Genomic DNA, 19,812 nt, shown 5'->3' on the forward strand with positions numbered 1-19,812 from the left:
AGATGAACAAAGTGTCTTAACTTTGCATAAGGCAGCTTCCTATATTCCTTTGCCCACAAGTCAGTGCAGCTATGTGCGCAAGAGCCATGCACGCATTCAGAGATTTTGTTCACGTCAAGTTCTGATGGTTGAAGAGATTAACCCATTCTTAAACCAAATAGCTGTTTTTGCCCTGTCAGTAAAGGAAGAGGTTGCCCATAGAGGGTTTTCAACAATATGATTAATAAAGAAACTTATTCAACTTACTCTCCACCACCAAGTTCTAGGGAAGTTACATCTCCGTTGATAAAGTAGGTGTTTTCTCCACTCCACTTAAAGACCTAAGGGAGAAGAGTATAATATCATGGTTATTCAACACAGTTGCTTGCAACTGTGGCAGAATGACAGTAAGCACTTGTTAGGGGGGAGAAGTGCAAGAGACACATGGTTTGTGTCAAAAATTCACCATCTTTGCCTTTGATGGAATAAGGGCCTGCTCCTGCTCAGAATAAGAGAACAAGGGAGGTGTTCATGGTGAGTTCTGGCACCTCTTTTTCTAGAAAAACAGCACTGCTCAAGACTTTTTAGGTAGAAACATTTTCAATCCTTGAGAAGCATTCAACTTTCCCTTACAATGGTCCCCCTGAGAGGTGCCAGAACTAAGTTCCGGTGAGCTCTGGCTGGAAAAAAAAACCCTGGTCTTAAGTAAAAAAAAAAAAGTTGTCCCAAGCACGTTTTAACAAGAAGCTTTAAACATTCCCTATGGTGATTCTGATATAGTCTTCTTTTTTCTTGAGTTGTTTTTGATCCTCTCTATTTGTGTGTCAATTCATGCTCCTAGGTGTGAATCTTATTAAAAGCAGAATATTTTGCAATGTTACAATGTGGCTGCTTTCGCTTTCCTCATTTTTCTGTTTTCCTATTGCAGAAATTAAGTCAGCTATTCTCAGTATTGACAAGTCACTGTAGCTCCTACAGTCTTGTATGTCCTCTTTTACATTCCCTGTAACCCACAGATGATTTGTACAATTTCCGCCTGAACAGCCATGTTAAAAAAATGTGGCCTCTGTCAGAAAATGCAACCTTTCCTATTTATTTTATGTGGTTCTTCCTCCAAGAAGCCCAGACTTACATAGGATCCGCTCACATCCAGACACCAACAAAGCTGAAGCTTGTTCAGCTGTGTCAATACAGCAGCATCAGTATATTTAAGCCCTTTCATTGGTGTGTTTAATAATGCATTCAGAAATGCACCTTTGAGCTTTGGTACAAGTCTCAGCATCATTTTGCATAAACAAGCATATGGTGTAAGAAAAGTGTTAGGACTATCCTCAGTGCACCTTACCTTGAAAAGAGGATCAAATGTGTATAGGAAAGTTTCTCCAGTGCCATAATAGTGATCACTGAAGTGGAAAGGATGCGTTGCATAAGCCCCAAAAACCTGCCGAAACAAAATTATGTTTATATTGGAAGATAATTCCCACATTTAAAGGCATTCAAAAACATTTCAAACACGTTTACTGTTGTTTTTACTTACTTAACCAACCTATGAAAAGCAAACATTGATGAAAATTTTCATATCCCTTAAGCGCTGGTCATTTATTCTGTATTTTATTATTTTAAAAATTTTATAATATGTTTCGATGATTTCATAGCATGCACAATGGTTTGTATTGAGTTGGTAGTTTATAAATATTCGTAAATAAATATGACTGCAGTTCAGAAATGGATAAGGAGACATAGATGCCTTCATTCTGCTGAATTATCAGGAGCTGAAAGCTCAAACATCTGAAGCATGCACACATAGAAATAGCCCCAATAAAAGGAACAGAGAGGTTCTATCAGTCCTCTCACACCTATCTTAGTGTCAGTTTTCAAGAAACAGATTGGCTTTTAATACCATCCTTCCGGACATCAAAAAGCTGATGGAACTAGACCTTTCTTCTACCATCTGTGACTGGATTAAAGACTTTCTGAGGGATCGGACACAAACAGTGAGGACTGGGCCTGATACATCTACCTCCCTGAAGCTCAGCACTGGCACCCACAGGGATGTGTGCTGAGTCCCTACCTGTACTCGCTCTATACATATGACTGTATTTCATCTGATCCATCTACTGCAGTTATTAAGTTTGCAGATGATACTACCATAATGGGTCTAATTGCAGGTGGAGATGAATCAGCGTACAGAGGGGAGGTTCAAAAAGTATCTACATGGTGCCTAGAGAATAACTTGCACCTAAATATTAGCAAGACAAAGGAGATGGTGTTGGACTTTCAGAGGAAGAGAGGGGAACTAGCCCCGTTGTATATCAGGGGGGTTGTGTGGAGAGAGTCTCTTCCTTTAAATTCCTGGGAGTTTACCTTAGTGAAGACCTCACTTGGAAAAACAATATAACTCAGGTGGTTAGGAAGGCCCAACAGAGACTCAGTTTCCTTAGGGTTTTGCGAAAGAACAATGTTAAACAACAATTGATGACCTCCTTCTACTGGTCCACAATAGAAAGTGTCCTCTCATATTGTATCACAGGGTGGTACGTTGGCTTGACAGCCACGGACAGAAAGTCTTTACAGAGGGGGGTGAACACAGCACATGATATCATGGGCTGTCCCCTGAGCCCACTAGATGACATCACAAGGGATCGATGCCTTAGGAGAGCGAGAAAAATTCTCAGGGATGATTCACACCCTGGCCAGCACCTCTTTAATCTTCTACACTCAGGCAGGAAATATAGAAGTATAATCAGTCGTACCAACAGGCTAAAAAACAGTTTCTATCTGTGGGCTGTTAGGCTGCTGAACAGAAAATAATATAGTGCAACTGACTTTCGGGGTTGGTGTGTTGTGCGATAAGCACACAGAGCGTAATAAGATTGAGTGTTTGTATGGGGGGTGAGGCTTGGTTAATTTCATTGTACACAGTTTGTACATTGACTGTAAAGGTATTACTATTACTATTATTATTATTATTATTAATTTTTCTTCTTGTGCAAAAGTTACAAGTACTCTAAGTTGCTTCTCCATCTAAACCCCTAGCAAAATCCAATGTAGAATGAGCAGATGTCCACTAGGGCAACAGGGTTTTCATTCCAGCCCCTGCATGCCCCAAAATTGCTCTTGAGAGCTGGTGAACCTTCCAGAGCAGTTTCTGGGGAGCAGGCTGGAGGATAAGAAACCAGAAGTCCCATTGAAAAGTGGGGCACAAGCAGGCAGACATAATTAGATCTCAACCATTTTAAGACAGAAGAACAATGGCATCAATAAACTTGTGCTTTTTTATGCCAATGTAATCTAAAAATGAACACGAAGCAAAAGTACTTTTCACACTATGAAGCACTCAGATAACTTGAAGCCACAAGACAGAGATCAATTGCGCTTTTTGTTAACACAAGACTTATTTTAAGCTACACTCCTACTGAAATACCTGGAAACAAGACGGAAAACAAAACACAATTAAACAGGATTTGTTGTGGCGCCTAACCTGATTGTCCATGTCTTTGATGACAAGCAGGACAGGGCTATCAAGAGATGCCGATTTACGATACAGTGTTTTCAAGCTGGTTCCATGTTCTTGTGTGCTGTAGACTAGCCTCCAGGGATATCCCTGAACCCTTGCTGGCAGGCACTGGGCGAGCTAGAAGATAAAAGAAAGCATTGTAGTTAGTGTAAAATGCAACTGATGTGGCACTAGAAATTTCATTCTGTCCTGTATGAGAACTGAATAGTTCAGCCTATAATCAGAGCTGTACCTCTGTACAATGAGGTGCAAGAACAAGTTCCATAGGACGGGGCTCCCTGATTGCCATTTATAAAGCACCAAAAATTAATATGGGTTGCACAAAATTAAGAAGTGTTTGGATTTGAAGAAGAGTTTGGATTTGATATCCCACTTTATCACTACCCGAAGGAGTAGCGGCTAACATTCTTCTTTCCCTTCCTCCCCCACAACAAATACTCTGTGAGGTAAGTGGGGCTGAGAGACTTCAGAGAAGTATGACTGGCCCAAGGTCACCCAGCAGTTGCATGTGGAGGAGCGGAGACGCGAACCCGGTTCCCCAGATTATGAGTCTACCGCTCTTAACCACTACACCACACAAAACATGTTCTGATTTTATATATATATATAAAACACACACACACACACACAAACACACACGTATATATATATACACACACACATACATTCTCCCCTTTATAAACTTTACCTGTTCTATATGCATATTTTCTAAGAGCACACTCTGGTTTTTTAAGACAGGCAAAGCATCTTCATCTTCTTCACTGCATCGATCATCTTCTTCACAATAGCTGCAAATGCTCTTTCGCCGTTTTGCCTCTTCTACAGTAATAATCTAAAAAGGGTTTAAAAAAGAGATACTTTTTTTCAAAAAAAAAGTCTGACAATAGTTTTATTCCATAATGCTAGATCAGTGGTACTCAAATGTTTTTATAAGAGAGAAAGTGACCCAGCACAGGGAAGGCTAGGGAAGCAAAACCATCTATTCATACCTTTTGGGGGATATACTATGTGCATCTTGAAATTTACTTATTTGATTGATGCAGTACACAGTGTGTGAAAAGAAATGTTCTATAAAAGAGCAAACTAATGCCCAGGTAACAATGGCATAGCTCTATCTCATTCAGAACAGGTTTACCTAGTCACGGGCAAAAATTAGGCAAACTAAATTGTGAGGGAAACACAGTAAAGGGCTGCTTTTAGCATCAGCTATTCCCCCCCACCCTTCTTTGGAGCAACTGAGTTTGTAAACAGTACCACAAACTAAATATCTCTTACTAAAATCTGCAAGAATTAAAATACTTAACTTTGGCTGGGATTGTGCTCTTACTTTTTAAAATGGGAGGATAAAAGGGGAGGCCTAAAATAAGAATGTGTGGCTGGCATTCCACTAATAGTGCTAGGGGAATGTGATTTCTCATATCTGTTCCACAGCACTCAGGGAACCTGTAGAGGGGGAGGAGAGGGGGAGAACATTCTGCTGTGCAAGGAGAAATCCTTGTGCTGATGGAACAAGTGATTAATCCCTATATTGAATACAACCCTATGCCCCCAATCCCGGCACCCTGAAGGGCTCACAAACCAAGGAACAATTCTCTTGTGTTTGCTGTGATCTGTACAAGGGGACTCTTCCGGATTATCTAGCCAACAATAGTCAAATACTGTTAACTGGATGGCAACTGACTGGCCTTATAACTAAGCCTAGAGGACTCTTTTGACCCTAACCTGTAAGATCCATTCAGCAATGGAAGAAGTTGCCTTATTTAACATGTATGGTAAGGAATTGTTCTGTAACGGGTAGAGAGTTCTTAGAGAGGATGATATTATAATGCGGAGGAGTTTGCTCTCTGGCTTTTATCCATGCCACCACATTATTCCAACCACATGGCCTCTCATAGAATCACATCAGATATGACTAATCTAATAGCTATAGGGGTTGTTTTATGGTAATGGACATCCATATATATTGATCTAATTTGTTCGCTACATTATATTTGACTGTCAAAGAAAGAGGACAGTGTAAAATAAACACGGACATTTATTGGCTTATGGTCAAATTAGGTCATCGTATTTGAAATGTTTTCCATTACAGCTCCTATGCTGTGACCCTCCAACTTCTACTACCATTGTAAAAACGAGGGAAATGTTTTTAAAGGATTTACTATTTAGATAGCTTTTTGTTTGATGGAAACCTGTAATATACTTTTTTATTTTTTTTTATTTCATTAATTTTTTGTCATGTTTCAGAATAAAAGCCTGCTCGAGGTAGTTCAGTCATAAAAGCATTAAACATTAAAACAACTGCAAAACACATACCCCAATCTAAATTAAACCTAATAAACAACTTAATGTGATTTAACACCTCATATATGCTACTTGTCCTTCAGAGGAGTGTGTCTGCCTTTTTCAAGTCCAGGAAGGAAGTGCTCAGGGACGGCTTATGGAAATACTCGAACTGATTAATTAAAATCTCAAGGTACAATAATGAAAACAAGATAAAAACAATGAACAGAAAAACAGAAGATAGAAGAGCCAGTATGTTTCCCAAGTTGGGAACAAAATGTTGACTATGTGCACCTGCAATAGAGATGCAAAATATGCATTTTATTTGCATGTGAAGAGGCAGTTGCATACACACTGAAGGACAGGATTAAAAACAAACAGCAACAGCAGAAACTCATTTTACAGCTCTTTTAGTGCCGTAATCCTATACACAGAGAATAAGTGTGACTCAATAGTACGTACTTCAGAGTAGGCATATGTACCAAGATGAGAAATCACAATTTCAACAGAAATGCATTCTACAACTTAAGGGCAACAACATGATCTCACACCATGTGCAGCACTGCATTTGTCGTGCATATAAAAAATGATATGCAACGTATCTTAACTGCAACTACATTTCAATATGGTCTATGATGAGAACAGTTTTATTAACCAGGAAACAGCACTCCCATTCTGAACGTTCTGTGTTGAGAATTGGCAAACAAAAGAACTAAAAGACAACAACTTTCATTTTAACCTACCTTCACGAAGGGCTCCTGGTCAGGCTTGGCACAGAATATTATTTGAAAATTCACAGCCGTTTCCTTTTGTCTGTCTCTTATGATTTTCATTTTTTTATTACCTTCTGATTTCTCACCACAAGTGAAGCTCCTGTCTCTACAGCTAACTCTGAAACAAGCTGCTTTCTAAACTGCCTTATATACCAAACTTACTTTCGTTTTCTCTAGAACGAGCCCAAGGGCAGCCTGGCAACAGATTCAACGCAAAAAGACTTTATTGTAAATAGGGTATGAGTCAGATAGCAGCAGCAGTCCATTTTCAGATTAGGTTTTGCAACAACTTTTACTTTTATTGCCATTTCCATGCACTACCTAAACATAAATTTACAGTGGCTCCAAGATTTCACAAGAAAAGGCTCTCTTACCTATTCCCCAAAAATTGCAGGAATCCCAGGATTCTCTTGTACACTCTTTATCACCTGTCAATGCACTTTTCCTCTAAACCCAACTGATTAAACATCCACTGATCAGCATTAGATAAGGGACATCACTTCCTAATAGCTGCAGTGTCCTTTCTTGATTTCACTTATCTCCAGCCACCTCAAGGAACGCTTCTCTCTTAAGTAAGGCTGTCATAATAACATTTTTAAAAGGTAAAGGGCCCCCAACATTTAAGTCCAGTCGCAGACGACTCTGGGGTTGCGGCGCTCATCTCGCTTTACAGGCCGAGGGAGCCATTTGTCCGCAGACAGTTTTTCTGGGTCATGTGGCCAGCATGACTAAGCCGCTTCTGGCGCAATGCAACACCGAAACCAGAGCAGCACATGGAAATGCTGTTTACCTTCCTGCCGGAGCGGTACCTATTTAGCTACAGTGGTACCTCAGGTTACATATGCTTCAGGTTACATACGTTTCAGGTTACAGACTCCGCTAGCCCAGAAATAGTACCTCAGGTTAAGAATTTTACTTCAGGATGAGAAGAGAAATCGTGCTCCAGCGGCGCAGCAGCAGTGGGAGGCACCATTAGCTAAAGTGGTGCTTCAGGTTAAGAACAGTTTCAGGTTAAGTACGGACCTCAGGAACGAATTCCTGGGTTCAGGAAACTATATGTCTATCAAGGGCATGCTAATAATGGCCAGAATATGTAGAAAAGAATATGGGAGTCTTCCCAAAATAAGCTTCAGGCCACTCCAGATCATACACCCACATATATAGGATCCCGTCTTCTGTGTGATGGCAAATACCGTAATTGCTTCAAGTGATTTCTCTGTTTGGTCTCAATATGCAGTCAAGCCTCCCTCTACCATGCCACCACAGGTCATATGTACCCACAACCTGAGAAAAGTGGGTGGCATTCAACTAAATACAGGTAGGTAGCCGTGTTGGTCTGCCGTAGTCAAAACAAAATAAAAAAATTCCTTCCAGTAGCACCTTAGAGACCAACTACCGTACGTTTGTTATTGGTATGAGCTTTTGCTTGTTTTTTCCTGTAAGACCAATTGCAGTTGTTAACAGTCGTCAACCATTCCCACCACCCTTCTGAGTAAATACCCCTCCCCAACCTCTCACTATCTATATCTATATCTATCTATCTATCTATCTATCTATCTATCTATCTATCTATCTATCTATGGGTCTGGTGACTTCTGTTTCAGTGTATCTGAAGAAGTGTGCAGGCACACGAAAGCTCATATCAATAACAAATTTAGTTGGTCTCTAAGGTGCTACTGGAAGGAATTCAACTAAATAGTTCCACTAGTGCACTGATTACCGCTAGCGGGATGGAATTTCTTCCCTCTTTTCCTCCCACATGTTTTCTGCACTATCCCCAATCTGCTGTGAAGGGATGGGGGAATTCTCAGAATAGATTTCATTGGGGGAGGGAAGGGGGCAAATGTTCTATTGTGCAAGGAAGAATCCTTGCCCTGACTGTTCCACTTAGTGCTACGCTGAACACATCCCTATGTCACTTGCAGTTTCTTTAACTAGTTTGTTCTCTTTTTTATCAGAGATTGTTTTTAAAAAATGCAAGTGAAGATTTTTTTTAAAAAAACCCTGATTTTAAAGTTCAAAACTGATTTAAGATGAATGAAATCAAATCCAATTAAAACAGGTTAAACCCATCTTTCTTTAAACTTATCACTGTGCAATTGATATTAAATCAGCATATATAATGTAATCATTTAGGCTCCCTGTCCTGGGTCACGATTTGGAGTAGCCCAAATTTTCCATTACCTCATTTATGAGTATTGAGGTGATTTAGAAAATTACTGTGCATCTCAAAAGAGATAGTCTCCTAGTCATAGGGGTGTGATACTTATAAGAATATAAACTGCCAACTCATAAAAATATCAAGGTAGTATACAGTAAAATCATTAAAACATATTGTATGTAGTAGACCAAGCTTATTTTGGAGTTCAGGGGTATATAAACTCTTGTTTCTTTTTATGCTTTCTGACTGAGTTGTGAACTTTCAACACAAGGAAGAACTTGAAATTGGTAACCAACGTCAGCACTGAGCTCAGAAAGTGGAAGGGCACATGGTAAACATCTGTGTGCTCTCACTGCTAGTCTCTATATCTTTTGCATGCGGCAACTTGAATGGCCCAACCAATACGTCATGCATTGCTGCCACTCACAGTTTCCAGTGCTTGATTAATTCCCTGTAACAATTAACACTTTTCCAGGTATGCCCAGACAAAGCTAGCCCCTCCCATTTTTTGGAAACAGGTAAACTGTTTTCTGGAGTTTAGGCTAAAACAGCACCTCAGAGGAGCACACACACTGGATAAACGGATAGCCTACTGTAGATTTTACTTATTTTAAACTAATGTTTATGGCAGTGAATTAATTTTATAATGAATGATTTTAGAGTGTTGTTTGTGTTGTACTTTTGTACTGTTTTATTGTTGTTAGCCACCCTGAGCCCGGCTTTGGTTGGGGAGGGCAGAATATAAATAAAATTTATTATTATTATTAGTTTATTATTAGTTATCTTATAGCTTCATATCATCCAAATCAGTTTAATTTTCTGCTCTAAGTTAGAGGAAAGGAAGGACACCAACACATCTTAGTGGCCCGCTGCCAGGAAATCAGCAGCGGGATGGATACCTGCCTACCTGTAGCAACTTGAATGGCCTTTATCCTGCCTTTTGCTTTCCAGCCTTGATTCATATCCTGTAACAATTAACAGTTTCCCAGGTATTCCTAGACAAAGCTTGTCCCTCCCATTATTTGGCAACAGCTAAGCTGCTTCTGGCAGTTTATGCTAAAACAGCAAGTCTGAACCTATTGACTTTTTTAAAAAATGTAAAAGTTTACGATTATCACACACCTTTATATCAATAGCCACCCTCGGCTTCCAGTCAGAGGAATATAAAAACATTTATATAAATGAAATTAAAGGAAATAATAAGGTTCTTTGAAATTTTTTAAGCAGCCCTGTAAAGATTGTGTGTGTGTGTGTGTCTATATTATATATATATATATATATCTTACAAAGAAAATAACTAAATGATTGAGATAGCAATTGTGCCAACTTTAGGCTTCTGTGGGGAAAACAGAAACGACTCCTAATGGTACCTTCCTGTTCATCTCATATGTATATTCATATTCTCTCTCTCTCTCTCTCTCTCTCTCTCTCTCTCTCACACACACACACACACACACACTCACACACACACACACACACACACACACACACACAGGTTGTCTATGGACGGGACACATTCTCACTGCCACCACATGCAAACAACGTAGTAGAACCAGTAGTTCTCTTGCCTCAAAGACCATCTCCCATTCCTTCCTTCCATAGTGTAGTGAGTAGCTGCAGGATCAGTGAAGCTTAGACTACAAACAGGGCAAATTTATCTCCCCAAAGATGATTTCTTTAAAAATCAATTTATTTTTTTATTCACAAAATGCCTCAGTCTGGATCAGGATCTCCCTTCATATTGTTTTCCTGACAATTTTTTTCCCCAACTTCACCACTACCACCACGAAAATCAGGGCACACAGCAGTTTTAGGGAGTGATGTTTTAGGCTGTGATGTTTGCTGTGAGATTGGCCACCTCAGGGATTCCTGCCTGAGCTGAGAGCTGAACAGGAATTTTCTGCCCATAGGTCATACTCCTAATCGGTATAATCCACTAGCTTTCTAACTCTATGCTTTTTGGTACATTTAGTATAGGAGCCTCACGTTTATTGAGAACACAGGCGCCACTGTCCAGAGTTATTTGAGTTAGCAGGGATTATGTTCCTCAAGCTACATGTGATTTCTTTCTGAATGTTTTGATTTGCTTTAATGTAACAATGCTTTAATTGTTTTTATAAATCAAATATAGAAATACTACCGGGAAGAAATAAACGGGAAAGGGGTCGTTAGTTTTTATCAACTGTCCAAACCAGTTGTTCCAAAACTACACAGAATGTGGGACAGGGAGTCACTTAAAAGGTCAGGAAAAACAAGGAAATGAACGAGGAAGAAAGGAGCTCTGATAGGGCAGATTCAAGAGGCAGCAGGGGCTGCACAAAATGAGTTTGCAGATGCCCAATTGTGCATTAAGATACATGTCATTCTTTTATTGGTGTCCACTGCTTCTTGTCCTTCATGAGCTAATGTGTTCTGAAAAAAATTGTTCTGTATCATAATAAAACAGGTGTTGTGGTTTTATGTTGTACACCGATCAGATCTCTGCATATTTACCATACATGTTTCATGGCTGCCAGGGAGGTGGTCATAAAGTCATTTTGAAATTCAGGGATTTGTATGTGGATTTTTTCAATAAATTCCCACTGCAGAAGAAACTCATTCGATGGCAAGTAAATTGAACAATAATTCTAAAATAAAATAAAACTCTATTTCTTTTTAAGGATCCTATGTTTTAGAGCTGAAGGAATATCATATCCCATTGTTTCCTCAATTTTATCCAACAAATCCCTCCAAAATCTTTGCATAAAAAATTGCTTCGATAGAGCTGCATCTCTCCCCCCCCCCCATTTCAAAAAAAATCCTGAATGTGTGTATGCCTCTGAATCAAAGATTCTAACAATTTATCTTACAGGAAGATCTTGCAAGTTAACATCTGATCCTCAACTACATAACCTTTATTGTTGTTTTTTTGTCCTGTTGATGACACAAATTTTAACTCACCCTACAAATCCTTTGATTTGTGTGAATTTAAAGTATCTGTCTACAAAAATTAATGGCAGTAATAAAGTGTGTATCTGATCTAGACAATTTTGTTAAACACAAGAAACTTTGCTTCAAGATTAAATAATAAATATTTAACCGTATAATTATGTAACTGTTGCTCTGGGCTCCTTTGGGAGAAAGGGCAAGATATAAATTTAATACACAAACAAAATGAAGTGTTTTGCAGGGATGCCAACAAGAACAAGAAGAAATTATAGTAACAACTCATAGAAAGATTGTTTCTGTAGTGGACAAATTATTTGACCATGAATGAGCCTCACATGGTTGCTATGAAGATAAAACTGCATGCCCTGAGCTCCTAGGAATAGGGATAAGATAAGACATGGGACTGATTAAATGTTTGGGATTTATTTTGCACAAGTGAACCTGAATATATTTGACTGAAATATATTTTGCTAGAATTCATAGTCTTTGTGTTGTATCCAGTTGTATCTCTTTCCCTTGTAGCATATTTTACATAAGTATAAAGTTTTAAATCTATCAATGTTTAATTGTATTTTCCAGTTTTTAGCCATTCTGGTTTTTGTCTGTAAACTGCCTTCAGTCCCATTAGGGGAAAAGGCGAGGTACAAATTATTAATAATAGTAATAACAGGGAGTTTATGTCTGGTTTCAGGAGCACTCACTTGCCAGGAAATATGAGAGGAAACAGGCCTCGAAATGGCTACTGAAAAATCAGAGTGGAGTGTATATGTTTATAATGAATTTATTAGTACTACAAAAGAAAAATATTCTATAGAAAAATGGAGTATTTTCATATTATACTGGAACCCAAATGTATAAAATACAGTAATTCATTTTATTATATTTGGAGTAATTTTTAAAAATTGTAATATGTTTACGTATTTGTTGATGTATTTATTTGTTGATTTTGGAATTATTAAGTTGAATAAATAATAAATACATTTTTCTTGTCACAAATGCATGTAGTTCTTTATTTGAACTCTACAGTTAACCTGCGATATTCAGTATAAAACTAACATAGGAGTGTATTATCCATTTATTCATTGTAGCCGAGTCCATGAAAAGCAGAATTTGTACTTTGTAACACATGGTCCAACCATGCATGCAACCATGAGGACTATGAACTTACTTTAGAAGAGGCCAACGACAGGTTACAATCAGTAGGAATAAATCTCCTTGGCAGCCAGATGTGTTGTTATAGATCAATCCTGCCATGGAGTTTCAAATACTTCTGATTTGAAAACAGATACCACTCACCTCCCAGCTTTTTGTTGAGGGTTCACTGAAGAAGTTGTCTATCATGTCAAGCTCCTCCTTTTCCACCACAACAAAGCCCTGTTCTTTAGCATCTTTGCCATACACATCTGGTGACCACTGTACAAAGAAGGTATACAGGTGATCGACCCTGTGAAGTGAAAGCAAAAAGATAGGGGCTGAGCATTCCAAAACCCTTCGTGGGAGGCAGATTCACTAACAGTAAAACTCTGTGCACATCTTCTCAAAGGTAAGCCCAAATCAGTTAAGTAGAACTTACTCCTAGGCAAGTGTAAAATACTAACACCACTTGCCAACTACCTAAATGAAGCTTTTTTGAACATGTTCAGTGAATGTGGCAGCAGCTCTTGATTTTGACCAAATATTTGGTGAGAACTGGACTGAACCTCAGGCTTACACTTTCTCCCTACTCCTACCTCACAGAACACCCAAACTGCAAAATACTGCATACTGCAGTTATTCAACGTTGAATCTCTCTTATCCCTCGATTTTGAAGCAGCTTTGCATTCAGTATACGGATTCAAGGGTATTCCTGCATTCAGAGAGCACAGGAAACAAACCATCCTTTGAAGCTGCAATTATCAAGTGATAAACATATATGAAAATAAAAACTCATCAAGAGACAATGGGCCACTCTTGCTGAGACCAAAGGCCCAGCTCAGCCAGTATTTTGTTCTTCCAGCGGCCAGCCAGCTTGTGATCCGCAGCCTGAGTTTTGGTTTTCCATGAGAAACAGAGGGAAGGCAGGTGCAATTTTATCTAATCTTTCTGCAACCACTTCCTACCAATCCACAGTGCACTACCCATGATTGAGTTATTCCACCGGGGCGGGGGGAATCCCTCTAGAAATGCAAGTGACTCACTTAATGTCTTTCCACATGATGTTTCACTGTTTCATTTTGTGTCACTGTAGCCTTTCCCAGCCTGGTGAGTGCCAAACAGTTTGGACTACAGTTTCCATCAGTCCCAGCCACCATTGCCAATGGTCAGTAATTCTTGGAACCTGGAGCCCCAAACAACTGGAGGGCAGCAGAATGGGGAAGACTGTTCGCAAAATGTATATACCACTTGATTTTTTTGGGGGGGATACCCCCCAAAAAATCTCAAAGCGGTTTACAAAAAGGATAAAACAAGAAAATCAAGCAAAAACTACATACGAAAGTTAAAATACTAAAACAGACTAAAATTACCTCAACTTCCTAAGTACCTGCTTCCATAACAGATCAACTTGCCTATTTTCAAAGTGATATATTAAGTAACTAATTTCTAGAGAACCAGACAGAAACATAAACCTGCTGAGGGAAAGGCAATCACTTAGTTAAAGACTATCAAATCGTAAACATTTTACTGCATGTGAATTCTGGTAGCCAACTATTAATCTTGTCACGGTTCTTAGATAAAAAGATAAACATACAAATCACTTCCATATACACATTTAAGGCAAGAGTCTCAAGCCCTTGTAAGCAAATCCTTCCGGCATATTTTCAAGCAATTGTTTTGGTAATCAAGCATAAGACAATTTCAAGAAACACATATACAGCACTGATATATTTCTGCAAGATACCAATTTGGAGCAAACAGTATATTACCATTATTCTATCCCACCCTTCTTCCCAAAGGATCCCAGGATAGCAAACTACAAAAACAAGAAAAATGACACAGTTATTGTTGTTTCCTCAAATATCCTCACAAATAAGTAATTTCATTACTTATGGATCCCGCTCGCTGTTTTGGCTTCCCCTTTAGCCCCGTGCTGCTTTTCCTTGTCGGGAGACGCTGCGCAGGGCTTTCCTGGCTTTCCTGGGAGGTGGGGGGATTCCCGCAAAACCGGCAGAAGCCGTGGACACTTTAAAAGGGCTGCACGGCTTCTCCTGGCTTTCCTGGGAGGTGGGGGGATTCCCTCACCTCTCCCAAAAGCCTGCAGAAGCCGTGCAACCCCTTTAAAGAGATCGCAGCTTCTCCTGGCTTTTCTGGGAAGTGGGAGAAGGGACTGATGCGGCCAGTCAGTCCCTTCTCCCTCCTGTGGAAAAGCCCGCAAGAGCGCACGGAGCTTGTGTGCGGCTCTTGGGGGCTTTTCCCGCCTGCCTCCCCCCTGCATTTGCTCAATAGGACACACACACATTTTCCCTTGCTTTTTAGGAGGGAAAAAGTGCGTCCTATGGTGTGAAAAATACGGTATTTTGGAAATGTACACCCAGGTTTTTTTCCTTTAAATTTAAAGAAAGAAATTTAAAGAAAGTGGGACCCTAAGCTATAGCTTGTTCAGCTTATACATAAATCCAGCATTGGATAGGTGGGAGAAGAGCTAACATACTGCTTTATCTTTCAAGAAAAAAGTTATTTTGTTCTCCTCTGCATTATACTACCACTCCCGCACTGCCAAAATATCAGAAATAACTTTAAGGTCCCTCCCTTCTTCAAAACCAAGGCTGGTACTATTCAAATGTTGTTGGAGCTGAACTGCCATCATTCATAGCCAGCATTGCCGGTGATCAGGATGATGAAAGTTGCTGCCCAGCTACTTCTGAAAGGCTACAAGTTCCCCACCTTTGCAAACAAAAAAACTCTGTTTTGTGTGTGCACACAAACTTCCTTTTGAAAAAGAAACACCATGCCAGTCTATGACCCGTAGTCCTTGATTCCAATGCGTTCCCAACTGTATCAATCCTTACAGAGCACTGTTTAAAATTGTTGTTGTTGTTTAGTCATTTAGTCATGTCCGACTCTTCGTGACCCCATGGACCAGAGCATGCCAGGCACTCCTGTCTTCCACCGCCTCCTGCAGTTTGGGCAAACTCATGCTGGTAGCTTCGAGAGCACTATCCAACCATCTCGTCCTCTGTCGTCCCCTTCTCCTCGTGCCCTCAATCTTTTCCAACATCAGGGTCTTTTCCAGGGAGTCTTCTGGGCACCACAGTTCAAGAAGGACACTGACAAACTGGAACGTGTCCAGAGGAGGGCAACCAAAATGGTCAAAATGGTCAAAGGCCTGGAAACGATGCCTTATGAGGAACGGCTAAGGGAGCTGGGCATGTTTAGCCTGGAGAAGAGGAGGTTAAGGGGTGATATGATAGCCATGTTCAAATATATAAAAGGATGTCACCTAGAGGAGGGAGAAAGGTTGTTTTCTGCTGCTCCAAAGAAGCAGACACGGAGCAATGGATCCAAACTACAAGAAAGAAGATTCCACCTAAACATTAGGAAGAACTTCCTGACAGTAAGAGCTGTTCGACAGTGGAATTTGCTGCCAAGGAGTGTGGTGGAGTCTCCTTCTTTGGAGGTCTTTAAGCAGAGGCTTGACAACCATATGTCAGGAGTGCTCTGATGGTGTTTCCTGCTTGGCAGGGGGTTGGACTCGATGGCCCTTGTGGTCTCTTCCAACTCTATGATTCTATGATTCTCTTCTCATGAGGTGACCAAAGTATTGGAACCTCAGCTTCAGGATCTGTCCTTCCAGTCAGTCCTTCCAATCACTCAGGGCTGATTTCCTTAAGAATGGATAGGTTTGATCTTCTTGCAGTCCATGGGACTCTCAAGAGTCTCCTCCAGCACCATAATTCAAAAGCATCAATTTTTTGGCGATCAGACTTCTTTATGGTCCAGCTCTCACTTCCATACATCACTACTGGGAAAACCATAGCTTTAAGTATACGGACCTTTGTTGGCAAGGTGATGCCTGGATTCACCTAATGAACTTCCAATTGCACTATGGACTTCCCTGTGTCTCTCAACATGAAGCAGGACAAAATGGTCATTCCATCTGGCATATTGAAATGCCTGAAAGATGGCATGTTTGTAATAGGAACCATGTACTCTTCCCTAAATTGTTTCATTCCAATATTGTACCGGGGGGGGGGTGTGCTCTCTGGTGGGAGTGGGCAAATTTAATCGTGGCTGGAGAGAGAAGAATTCAATCTCTCCTTCCTTCATGCTGCAGTCCTGATCCAGATCAGGGCCCATCCTTACTCCTGAGTAAATGAAACACATATGCAGACTTGCATAATTACTGCTATGTATTCTTCGACTCAAATCACTCACCATGTTATTGGCTCAGTGTTTTGGTGCACAAGCAGAAGCAAGCAGAGGACTCTAGTGAAAGGCTGCTTTGTTTTCACAGCATCTTTTCACACATGTATTAAATGCATAGCACAGGATACAGACGGAGGGGATTAGATGTGCTTCACCACTGATATTTTAAAGGATGTAAAAACGAGTAATTTAAATTGTCAACTGATCTCTGAAGTAAGTGCTATGCCATTAAGACCATGTACCATTACTCAGTACCCCCTCTCTAATATTACCTGAACCATAACATTCTGCAGCAGGGGCTGCTTTGCAATTTGCCAGTGCTTTATAAGCACTGGTAACTCTCTCTAGTCATCACTGCTTTTAACTCACTGGCAAATGGAAAGCAGGCACTACTGCAGAGGTTTATAGATACAAACTACTAGCCTATTATTCTTCAAACATAACAAGCACATGCAAAAGTAACACAGCCTATTTATACTTATACATCCTATGCCCTTTAAAAATGTGGGGTTTTGGGGGGGGAGGGGGTTATTGGGTTGTTTTTAATCTGATTATGTATTTTGTGGTTTTATATTTTGATTTTATTCTGTGAACTGCCCTGAGACCTGAGGGAGATATATAAATTCAATAAATAAATAAATAATATACTTACCCTCTAGAACTGTTGAAATTCCCCATTGCAAGATACACAATGAAGGACTTTCAGTAAGCTGGCTAGATGCAGTGGTACAACTGGGTCAACATAAAGATTCACGCAGAGCAAAGAAGGACCCTTATAAAGCATACCTCCCTAATGATTATTGCTTCTAGAGTTTCGTGCCAAAGATAAGGGCTCCTCCTATTTCACAATCACAAAGGCAACAGTGGCCAAAGTCACTGATTAACCAGTTACATTGTCTACGCTGACAAAGTAAGATATGCTTTGGGAGAGAGCGCTTGCTGCATGTCCAAAGTCACATAGGAGACAGACGTGTCCAGCAGAAGACGCCAAGAACTGCAGCTGTGGCACATTGTACCTTATTGCAAAGGCAGTTATGAAGATGGGCTGCATGATCCACCAACAAGCTTATCAGCTACATGACCTCGTTTCCAGGATGGATGGCATTGCTAGTCTGTTGTGGTAAGAACAGCCAAGAGTCTTGTAGTACTTTAAACACATCTATATATAAACTTGCAAGGAACTGACTCCATCATTTCATCAAATGGTTTCATTTTGTTCTTGGAACTTTTAAGAATGCTGTTATGGGTCATGCTTCAATATCAAGAGATGTGTTGCAACATAAATAAAATGCAACACAGCTCTTAATAATAAAACATCACCTTGGAACAATTCTAAGAACTCAAATGAAATATCTGACACACACACAGGAGCTGCAGCTGTGTTACATTTTAAATACTCTTGCTACTAATAGAGTCACTCCATTAGTTCACTCTTTATCTTGGGGAAAAGTCTAGAGTGCTTCCTTCCTTAGACTTAATCTGCTTTCCGCCAAGTCTTTTCTGGACTATTATTCCCCTTAAACTATTTTTGCCACCCATTTATTTTAGGCTTTCCCCCATTCATTCTTGATGAAGCTGTTTGAAGGCAGGGGAGAAAAAGGGAGTTTTTTTATATATAGTGGCTGCCAGGGAGGGGATTTTTTTTATCAGGACCATTGTGCAAAGAGACAGGAAATACCATCATTTCCTCTACCATGACTGTTGTGATAAAAACCACCCTCCTCCCCCACTAGCCCACAAAGCTGTTCTGGAGAGAAACTTCCATTAGGTCTTCTCCATGTGCACCTTGGGGTTTCTTGTATACATATAAAAAAGAAGTTCAGCTGACATCATCGCAAGTGACACATGTAGCTTTGAATCTAGTTTGGCCTCTGTTACTTGAAATTCTGTGAACATCAGTTGTTGCTTTTAACTCAATTTTTAAGCGAGAAATCCAAACCCCAGATCTGCTAGGATAGGCGTAATTATGCTGGCAAACCTTTTAAAGGTTTGTTTTCCCTCTGTCAGGCTTACACCGGGTCAGCCAGCAAGAGCTACAGAGTTTGTAATGGGGTTTGTGATACTTATCACTAATCACATCACACAGTTACCAGCCAGGCTGTGTTATCACATTCCACAAAGCAATAAGAATAAGCTGACTGTGCCTTGGACAGAAGAAAACACCACGTATCTGCAGGGACAAACCACCCTGTTCGGTTCCATTTGCATGATGTTGGCAACAAAACAACAACAAGGATATCTGGAAAATGAAAGGCTTCTCTAACAGAAGCACTAATCACACAGCTGGTGGGCAAGAAATGTAGTTCTTATAAACTCTGGAATGGTCCTGAAAAGTGACAGCTTACCTTTCTCGTGGAACAGCAAACCAGTACTCCGGTTGCTTTCTTCTTTTATTATATTGCTGAGCCATTGTGGAGCTTTGAGAAGTAAAGGACTTCCTCATAGGCTTGCCAACTTTGATGCACAGAAACATCGGAGGGGACTTGCTTTTCTCTTCCTTTGAAGGAAGCATATCTGAATCCAAAAGACCACAGAGTTAGAACATAGCAAATGGAGCACAGTGGCCAGGCCTGCAGCACAACTTAGCCTTTATCAAGGAGTGACTTAAGAAATGCAGAATACGGTTTTGAATTTATTATATTTAAATGTATATTCTGTGAACATTCTGTACTGACTGCCCTTCAGTGTATTTCAACTGCTTTTAATACTGTATTTTAAAATTATTGCAACGCACCCTGCAACATCATGGTGAAGGTCTGGTAGGAAATTATTAGGCTTATTATTCTCAGCTTACATAAAAATATATATAAATTGCAGCCGGTTTTCCTCCA

The 19,812-nt window shown here is 40.0% G+C and overlaps 1 protein-coding gene across 3 annotated transcripts in view; it reads right to left on the reverse strand.

Annotated features, from left to right (window-relative positions):
- Positions 1-19,812, reverse strand: part of NCOA7 (nuclear receptor coactivator 7) — a 71,661-nt gene that overhangs the window by 3,418 nt on the left and 48,431 nt on the right. For 2 of the 3 annotated variants that reach the window (XM_082216071.1, XM_082216070.1), the window contains exons 10-15: positions 19,327-19,495; positions 12,935-13,082; positions 4,185-4,328; positions 3,461-3,613; positions 1,325-1,420; positions 247-320 (exon numbers count right to left, since the gene is read on the reverse strand). In XM_082216071.1, coding sequence (XP_082072197.1) covers positions 247-320; positions 1,325-1,420; positions 3,461-3,613; positions 4,185-4,328; positions 12,935-13,082; positions 19,327-19,495 — 784 coding nt within the window. Of the gene's footprint in view, positions 1-246; positions 321-1,324; positions 1,421-3,460; positions 3,614-4,184; positions 4,329-6,519; positions 7,064-12,934; positions 13,083-19,326; positions 19,496-19,812 lie in introns of those variants that run through there. The other variant, XM_082216072.1, reaches the window with a different exon arrangement.

Source organism: Podarcis vaucheri, assembly GCF_965113315.1.
Source record: "Podarcis vaucheri genome assembly, chromosome: 3".
Taxonomy (NCBI): domain Eukaryota; kingdom Metazoa; phylum Chordata; class Lepidosauria; order Squamata; family Lacertidae; genus Podarcis; species Podarcis vaucheri.